Below are 9,497 nucleotides of genomic sequence, written 5' to 3' on the forward strand. Positions count from 1 at the left end.
CCTTAGAGATGACATTAGATTAGGCAGTGTTGAGTGATGGAGAGAGTACTGGACTTGGAGTCTGAGGTCCTGGATTCAAGACTCAGGTATCTCCGCTTACCTGTTGTGTGACTTTGTGTGTGAATCATTGGCTCTGTATTATGCTGTTCCTGTAATCTACAATGATGGACTTCTGATCTGTGGAATGCCGGGTCTCTCAGTTGGGGTGTCCTTCGCAGATGCGCGATAGCAGGAGCTCCTTGGTACATACGCAAGGTGACAATCCAGCTGTGTTTGGCCTAGTGCAGCAGTAAGGCTGCACTAATGAGACATGAAGTGGTATGAGCTCTCAGGCCATAAAGAGTTCATCTCTCTGCTCCTCAGGTTTATCATCTTAAAATGGAGCTTATGATTCCTGCCTGTGGTATAGGATGGGAAAACACTTTTAAAACTAGAAATGGCAGGGGCTCTTAGCAATGAGTCCAGTTCTTGAGGCAGCCACTCCTCTTACTCCATTTACCCGCCCACACAGCCTTAGGTGGAATCTGGACTAAAATGCCTTTATGTTTTGTTTAGCTCCAGAACAAAGGACTAAAAGATTACTGCTTTGACTATAACCCTCCCAATGAACACCAGATCACAGGACATCAGGTCATTCTATACCACTGTCATGGGATGGGTCAGAACCAGGTAGGTGCTGCTTCTTTAATAGATTGACATTCTCAAGCTCTGGGACAATGGACAACGGGACGCTCGGTGCTCAAGGGATCATTGGTGTGGGCCTTTAAAGAGGGAGATGAGGGGAAATCTGTGTGTTTTTAAAGCATTAAATATGTGACTTTTTTATTATAAAGGTAATATATACTCATCACAGAACATTTGGGAAATATAAAAAGTAGAAGCAAGTAGTAAATGACAGGACCCAGAGCAACCACCATTATAATTAAGATATATTTACTTCCCGTGTCTTTTTTTTTTTTTTTAATTTATTTATTTATTTTTGGCTGTGCTGGGTCTTCGTTGCTGTGCGCGGGCTTTCTCTAGTTGCGGTGAGTGGGAGCTACTCTTCATTGCGGTGCGTGGGCTTCTCATTGCGGTGGCTTCTCTTGTTCGGAGCATGGGCTCTAGGTGCACGGGCTCAGTAGTTCTGGCACGCGGGCTCAGTAGTTGTGGCTCACGGGCTTAGCTGCTCCACGGCATGTGGGATCTTCCTGGACCAGGGCTCAAACCCATGTCCCCTGCATTGGCAGGTGGATTCTTAACCTCTGTAACACCAGGGAAGTCCCCCCATGTCTTTTAATGCATGAGCTTGGTATTATGTATTTTAAATAGTTGTTATAATGTCTACATGTTTTATAGTCTCTTATTTCCATTATTTAATCATACTTTACTTGTATTGTTAGACACCCTTTGAGAATATCATTCCTAACGGCCCCTTGATATTCCTTTGTGTGGCTATATTAATTACTGTTGAGGTAACTGATTCCCTTTCTCTCTGTTTTTGTGACTATAAATAACCCTGCCACTGACATCTTTGGTCAGAAAAAAAAAAAAAAGAGGGAAAAAACACCAACAGATCTGCATTTCAGATGACTTACTCAATTAATTCTTTTTTTCTTTACATCTTTATTGGAGTATAATTTCTTTACAATGGTGTGTTAGTTTCTGCTTTACAACAAAGTGAATCAGCTATACATATACATATATCCCCATATCTCCTCCCCCTTGCGTCTCCCCCCCACCCTCCCTATCCCACCCCTCTAGGTGGTCACAAAGCACCGAGCTGATCTCCCTGTGTTATATGGCTGCTTCCCACTAGCTATCTGTTTTACAGTTGGTAGTGTATATATGTCCTTGCCACTCTCTCACTTCGTCCCAGCTTACCCTTCCCCCTCCCCATGTCCTCAAGTCCATTCTCTACATCTGTGTCTTTATTCCTGTCCTGCCCCTAGGTTCTTCAGAACCATTTTTTTTTCATATATATGTGTTAGCATACAGCATTTGTTTCTTGTATTTTCTCCATTCTGTTTCCACAATTTTGGATCATCTTTACTATCATTACCCTGAATTATTTTTCAAGTAGGAAAACTTTCTTCTTGAAAGTTTTTTCAGGAAAGTAGACTGCCTGTTGCCTCTTCATTTGTTACGTCCGGTAGGTTTTTACCTTGCTCCTTCATCTGCTGTGTGTTTCTCTGTCTTCTCATTTTGCTTAACTTACTGTGTTTGGGGTCTCCTTTTCACAGGCTGCAGGTCCGTAGTTCCCGTTGTTTTTGGTGTCTGCCCCCAGTGGCTAAGGTTGGTTCAGTGGCTTGTGTAGGCTTCCTGGTGGAGGGGACTGGTGCCTGTGTTCTGGAGGATGAGTCTGGATCTTGTCTTTCTGGTGGGTGGGACCACATCCGGTGGTGTGTTTTGGGGTGTCTGTGACCTTATTATGATTTTAGGCAGCCTCTCTGCTAGTGGGTGGGGTTGTGTTCCTGTCTTGCTAGTTGTTTGGCTTGGGGTGTCCAACACTGTAGCTTGCTGGTCGTTGAGTGGAGCTGGGTCTTAGCACTGAGATGGAGATCTCTGGGAGAGCTTTCACCATTTGATATTACGTGGAGCTGGGAGGTCTCTTGTGGACCAGTGTCCTGAACTCGGCTCTCCCATCTCAGAGGCACAGGCCTGACACCTGGCCAGAGCACCAAGACCCTGTCAGCCACATGGCTCAGAAGAAAAGGGAGAAAAAAAGAAAGAAAGAAAAAAATAAGATAAAATAAAAAGTTATTAAAATTAAAAATAATAAAAATTATTAAAAATAAAAAATTAAAGAGTAATTTAAAAAAAGAAAGAAAGAAGAGAGCAACCAAACCAAAAAATAAATCCACCAATGATAACAAGTGCTAAAAACTCTACAAAAAAACCCCAAGAAACAGGGCTTCCCTGGTGGCGCAGTGGTTGAGAGTCTGCCTGCCGATGCAGGGGACACGGGTTCGTGCCCCGGTCTGGGAAGATCCCACATGCCGTGGAGCGGCTGGGTCCGTGAGCCATGGCCACTGAGCCTGCGCGTCCGGAGCCTGTGCTCCGCAACAGGAGAGGCCACAGCAATGAGAGGCCCGCGTACCACAAAAAAAAAAACAAAAAAAAAACCAAGAAACAAAAAACAGACAGACAGAACCTTAGGACAAATGGTAAAAGCAAAGCTATATAGACAAAATCACACAAAGAAGCATACACATATACACTCACAAAAAGGAAAATATATATTTTTTTTTTTAAAAAAAGGAAGAGAGCAACCAAATCAATAAACAAATCTACCAATGATAATAAACTCTAAATACTAAACTAAGACAAACATAAAACCAGAAACAAATTAGATGCAGAAAGCAAACCCCAAGTCTCCAGTTGCTCCCAAAGTCCACCCCCTTTTGGGATGATTCATTGTGTATTCAGGTATTCCAGAGATGCAGGGTACATCAAGTTGATTGTGGAGATTTAATCCGCTGCTCCTGAGGCTGCTGGGAGGAATTTCCCTTTCTCTTCTTTGTTCGCACAGCCCCGGGGTTCAGCTTTGGATGTGGCCCTGCCTCTGTGTGTAGGTTGCCTGAGGGCATCTGTTCTTCGCTCAGACAGGACGGGGTTAAAGGAGCAGCTGATTCGGGGGGGCTCTGGCTCACTTAGGCCAGGGGGAGGGAGGGGTACGGATGCGGGGCGAGCGTGAGGCGGCAGAGGCCGGTGTGACGTTGCAGCAGCCTGAGGCCCGCTGTGCGTTCTCCCGGGGAAGTTGTCCCTGGATCACGGGACCCTGGCAGTGGCGGGCTGCACAGGCTCCCGGGAGGGGAGGTGTGGATAGTGACCTGTGTTTGCACACAGGCTTCTTGGTGGCGGCAGCAGCAGCCTTAGTGTCTCATGCCCATCTCTGGGGTACGCACCGATAGCCTTGGCTCGCGCCCGTCTCTGGAGCTCCTTTAAGCAGCGCTCTTAATCCCCTCTCCTCGCGCACCAGGAAACAAAGAGGCAAGAAAAAGTCTCTTGCCTCTTAGGCAGCTTCAGACCTTTTCCTGCACTCCCTCCCGGCTAGCCGTGGTGCACTAACCCCCTGCAGGCTGTGTTCACGCCGCCAACCCCAGTCCTCTCCCTGCGCTCCGACCGAAGCCCGAGCCTCAGCTCCCAGCCCCCGCCCGCCCCGGCGGGTGAGCAGACAAGCCTCTCGGGCTGGTGAGTGCCGGTCGGCACCGATCCTCTGTGCGGCAATCTCTCGCTTTGCCCTCCGCACCCCTGTGGCTGCGCTCTCCTCAGCGGCTCTGAAGCTTCTCCCTCACCCCACCCCTGTCTCCACCAGTAAAGGGTCTTCCTAGTGCATGGAAACTTCTCCTCCTTCACAGCTCCCTCCCAGAAGTGCAGGTCCCGTCCCTATTCTTTTGTTCATTAGGTGTTCTGTAGGAGTTGTTCCACGTGTAGATGTATTTCTGATGTATTTGTGGGGAGGAAGGTGATCACGTCTTACTCTTCCGCCATCTTGAAGGTCTCTCCAGAATTAATTCTTAAATGAAATTATAGGATTTGATGTGTAGTGCCACATTGCAAAGCGGTTTTTAGGGCAGTTTCATCAGTCAGGGCCCAGGTAGATCCGTCTGGGTTAAGTGCTGAACTGCAAGCTGGGCAGGGGAGCAAGACCTGGAAGTTCTGAGGACCATAACAGGACCCTGGCCCGGGAAGCAGGCAAACCCGCCAGGGCGGGCCCAGGGGAGGATGCAGGAGAGAGCAAAGCATTGGTTCTGGACCTTCAAAGCCTTGCTGTCCTAAGTAAGGTGTCAGACACTGGAGACGAGGGGTGGGCATTCAAGTTTTCCTCCAACCTGGGGTCACCCCGATTCCATTTGAATATTATGCACCATTATGGTCAACAGTAAGCTTTCATAATTCGGACCCATACAGCCTTAAAATTTTTAGGTTCTTCAACCCCCTTTAGAATAGCACTCCTCAAAGGTGTCCCCACCTGGTACCATCAGCATCACCTGAGAGCTTAGAAATGCAGATTCTCAGATCCATCCCATCCCTCCCCAACCCACCTCTTGTCTTGACCAGCTTTCAGGGAGATTTGTTTGAGAAGCAGTGCTCCATATGCCTTAAGAACAGTCACCTGTGTCAGAATCTCCTGGAAGCAAGGGGATGGATCATGGTGGATGGGTGGCTGTGTGTCTTGTTAGAAGTGTAAAAGTGCAGCTTCCTAGGCCCCATCTCAGACAGAAGGAATCCTCATTCCCTCTTTGGGAGTGGGGCCTGGAATCAGCATTTTTCCTAGGCACACTAGGGTAGGAAAACCATTGCTCTGAAGAACAAGTCCTCCTGTTAGCAGTCCTGTTGCCTGCTTGTGCACAGAACTTTTATAGTCTCCAAGGTATGGTTGCCTCCATTATATTTTGGGGGAAGGAGGAGGAAAGGAATGAAGAACAGGAGAGGAAGTGGCTGGTCAAGGTCACAGAGAGCCCCTGACTGCTGGGACCGGTCCATCTTCTTTTCTGCCGTTCTGCAACAGCCTGGGGATAGGCACAGCGGGTGTGGGGTGACCCAGGAACCAGCCCCACCCTCACAATCTAGCAAACGAGAAGGGCATGAGAAAGGGCCCCTCCATTCATTCTTGCTAAGCACCCCTCCAGAGGTGCACGTGGTGCTCCGGGGACACAGGCTGGTGTTGGTGGGTGAGGGGAGAAGGCTGGATCCCAGCACCCACGCCCTGGTGACCCCAGGTTCTCATCCCTCTTTCTAAAGACTTCCCTCTTTGCACATCAGTGGGTAACTGGCACATGTTGGCCGCCCTGTTTCTAGTTTTTCGAGTACACGTCCCAGAATGAAATACGCTATAACACCCACCAGCCAGAAGGCTGCGTGGCGGTGGAGGCCGGAATGGATGTTCTCATCATGCATCTTTGCGAGGGAGCCACCCCAGAGGATCAGAAGTTCATCTTGCAGGAGGTAAGGGAGCTGTCTCACGCCTTCCTTGCTGTCACTCCTGGTCCCATGGGCTGCAGAGGGGAGTCTGGAAGTAAAGCGAGTCCCTAGCAAGTCTCAGGGATGTGCCCCCTATAGGAGACCAGGAACTTCACAGTGACCCCAAGGGATCCCATGGCATCCAGCACCGATAGCACTTTCCTTCTTTCCTCACTGTCCATTCCCTTTCAGTCTTCCTGTCCTCCTTACACTTTGAGCTGCGGCTGGCTGGAATGGGAAGAGGCGCTGTCGCCAATGTGTTCAGAGATCATGTGGGGTTCAAACGAGTGAAACAAATTGCCAAGTGTAAGGACATGAGGTTAGATCCAAGTAGAAGCCACTCCCGTTGTCTAAGTCTCATTTTTCCCAGCTCTAAAGTGGGGACAATAATCACAGCCTTGTCTACCTCTAGTGAAGAGTAGATGTATGGCCAGAAAGAGTCTTTGGAAGCTGTAAAGCTCTATAGACATTAATTGTTACTTGTATAGTAACCAAGAAAACCTCTCTGATGGAGTTAGTTCTCTATCAGAAGAGCCATTGTTGATTTGGAACTGGGTGTTATTTCACGCCTGAAAGGCACTACCTCTACCATGTTTGCAGTAAGCCCGTGGTGGGACTCATACATCAGTCATCTCCAAAGACTCACTAAAAAAGCACTTGAGGGAATAAATCCAAAGAAAATAATTCAAAAGAAAGAATTAGTTCACTTTTATGTCAATGGAAAGCTTTCATTCCCAGCCTGGCCCCAGGGATAGAAAGATTCATCTATACTACTTATAAATGGATTAATTCTAAGTATAATTAGAAGTTGGAATATGCTTTCCTGTAGAAAGTGTTATGATTAGCAACGAAATTTGCAGGTTTCCTTGAAAAGCCAGGCACCATAGTGCTGTCTATGTGATATAAAAAATAATAGGGAAAAATATTTTTGTAAACCCCAAAAGTTTTGTCCTTCCCTTCTTTCTTCCAACTGGAAGCCATTGTAAGCCCTCAAAGAAGAGTAATGCAAGGTAGAAATCATGAAATTGGTTTGAAATGTCGTTAAAATTTTACCTTAAAAATCTTTAATTTCAGTGACCATTTAAGCAAGTTTCTTTAGAAGGGTGGGAGGAGGGAAGTTTTAATTATTTACTTTCACATTATTCTAAAGGCAACTTATGAGCACCTTTAAAGGCTTTCCAGATTAATATTATTGAGATTCTTTTGCATCTAATTTTACTTCCAAGGGTTCTGTTTCCCTGGAACAGGTATGCCACTTATTCTGCCCTTTTGCTGCTCAACCATGATGAAGTTCCTTGGGGGCTGTACAGCTTACACCAGAGAGAGACGGAGGGAAAAAAATAAATTCCAGAACTTGGGGAGAGACTTGCCGAGTTAACTCAGCAACAGTTGGGGAAAGGAGAAATGGGTGAGGCGTTAGACAGGGTCATTGTCCTTCGGGGTTTGGGAATTGGCATTGTTTGCAGAACCCGCTTCCTCTCTGGTGACCTGTCCCCTCACCCAGCTGGTCTGTGGCTGAGCTGGGACTAAAGCCAAGTTTCCAGATTCTCCACTTAAATACATAGGAGAAAGAGACTACCAGAGATGGAATTAGTTGACCTAAGAGAAGTGGAAGAGATTAATAAAGGATCTTTGGTCCTGGTTACCCTGAAGGAAAAGAACATCAGCAAGGGTGAGATATAGGGTCTGACCGATCCCAGAACAGCCAGCAGGTGGCACCGTCGGCCCTGACGGTAGAGTCACGGACCTCATGAAGAGCTCCGGGGAGAGACAAGCATGACATACGTTTCTACACGGCTGGCCCTCTCTATGCACAGACAGTCATGGGCTGCCTTCATACCTGCAGACACTCACTACTCAATAAATATTTCTGAAATAATAAAAATCACCCTGAGCACTTAACAACACATTTTAAGGAAAAGATACTTTCTGAGGAATTGCTTATAATTATCTTGAACACCCAATGTCTATTATCTTTTGTAGGATGGTTCTTTATTTCATGTACAGTCCAAGAAATGTGTTCAGGCTGAGAGGAAGGAATTGAGCGACAGTTTTGTACCACTCTTACGAGACTGTACCAACTCAGATCATCAGAAATGGTTCTTCAAGGAACACATGGTATGAAGTGTCACTGTACTACGGAGTCCACCTAGAGGAGATGGGGGAGCCCCTGGACTCCGTGTTTAACAGACTTAGCTAAGCACAGAGACAGACACACCAAACACTTGGCTGCTCTTCTTTTCATAAGGAAATCATTTTGTGATTTGTGAAAGTGATGTTGGCTTTAATAAAAATGTGAATAAGCTTTGTACTGATTTTGAAAACTTTAAAATTGTTCCCAAATACCCTGTTTTCAAAGGGTAGTCATAAAATGTTAACTCTAGGTATTCAGAGAATTAAAAGCTTTAACTATTTTTCTATCAATATGTATATTCTACTGTCATGTCTTTTTATTCCCCTTAGCAAAAAGGTAAATATTTTATTTTGGTATTTGAAAGGATTCCCAGGTATGAAGATGTTTGCATGGAAATTAGACTCATGCAATGTACTTTGCATAAATTGATAATACCTCAAACATTGGGTTAAGATTTTTCTCATTGTAGATAGGTGGACACTGGAACATTATATTGATTCCTTCAGGTCATTGAGATAATCTAGATTTATTTAATAAAGAATGCTACTTGGTTATGTGTTGCTGTCATAGTCAAAACTTTATGTTAGTCAAAGAGGACTCACCAAAGCTGAAACTTCAAGGGAACAATTTGATGTACTGGGCTAATATAAACTTCAACTGCACAGAGTAGACTTCTGACAATGCCTAGCTATGGGATGGCTGGCTACTTTTAGTAATTACCACAATGACTTTAAAACATGTTTATATCATTTTTAATTTGTATCACACATTAGTGTCAGGGAGAAATGTAATGCTGTATGTGAAATTCAGTTTTCAAATTTGTTCATTAATAATATTTGGTCATTTCAATCCGTGTTAGATTTTGTGCCACAGCAGCTACTGCAGTTTCTCTTCATAATTCTGATTTGTGAACGATCCCAGATCTACTTCTGAGATCTTGTCAACTTGATGAAGTCAATATGAGTGATTTTTTTTAAAAAAAGCAAGAACATTGCCAATCTTTGTTTTTGCAGTCAGTCAGATGTGAGAGATGACACATGTCTTCAATTGATTAAAAAGCATCAAATTTTGTCTCAGGCTCTTTTTTACACATTCCCCTTTGAGGGATGCAGTTTAACAATTAGCCAGGAACAAATCCAGTTCACCTGGCTTGGATCAATCTGATGCATCTTAACCACTCTGAACTTCAGTTTCTTCATCTGTGCGATGAGAATAGTGAAACCAAGCTTGTGGGGCACTTGTGAGGATTAAATAACATGGAGCAGGTGAGGGCTTAGCTTAGTCCCTGGCATACAGTATGTGTTCATTAAATTTCTGTTTTCAAAAATGCACTTTATAAAATGTGAAGCACAGTAAACATCAGTAGGTGTTTATTCAAAAATAAATATTAAATAATTTAGTTATTTTATCTTTACAG

The 9,497-nt window shown here is 45.0% G+C and overlaps 1 protein-coding gene across 11 annotated transcripts in view; it reads left to right on the forward strand.

The window, feature by feature from the left end:
- Window positions 1-9,497, forward strand: part of GALNT12 (polypeptide N-acetylgalactosaminyltransferase 12) — a 68,146-nt gene that overhangs the window by 30,252 nt on the left and 28,397 nt on the right. For 6 of the 11 annotated variants that reach the window (XR_016393443.1, XR_016393445.1, XR_016393446.1 and 3 more), the window contains exons 8-10: window positions 556-669; window positions 5,785-5,931; window positions 7,930-8,064. Coding sequence is in view for 6 of the 11 variants with exons in the window: in XM_022600205.3 (XP_022455913.1) it covers window positions 556-669; window positions 5,785-5,931; window positions 7,930-8,064 (396 nt within the window). In the remaining 5 variants the exon portion in view is untranslated. Of the gene's footprint in view, window positions 1-555; window positions 670-5,748; window positions 5,932-7,929; window positions 8,371-9,497 lie in introns of those variants that run through there. The other 5 variants (XM_089912575.1, XM_089912578.1, XM_022600204.2 and 2 more) reach the window with 3 other exon arrangements.

This window comes from Delphinapterus leucas, chromosome 6 (assembly GCF_059928025.1).
Source record: "Delphinapterus leucas isolate spDelLeu-1000000601 "Yukka" chromosome 6, BTC_Dleu_Yukka2, whole genome shotgun sequence".
NCBI classification, from domain to species: Eukaryota; Metazoa; Chordata; class Mammalia; order Artiodactyla; family Monodontidae; genus Delphinapterus; species Delphinapterus leucas.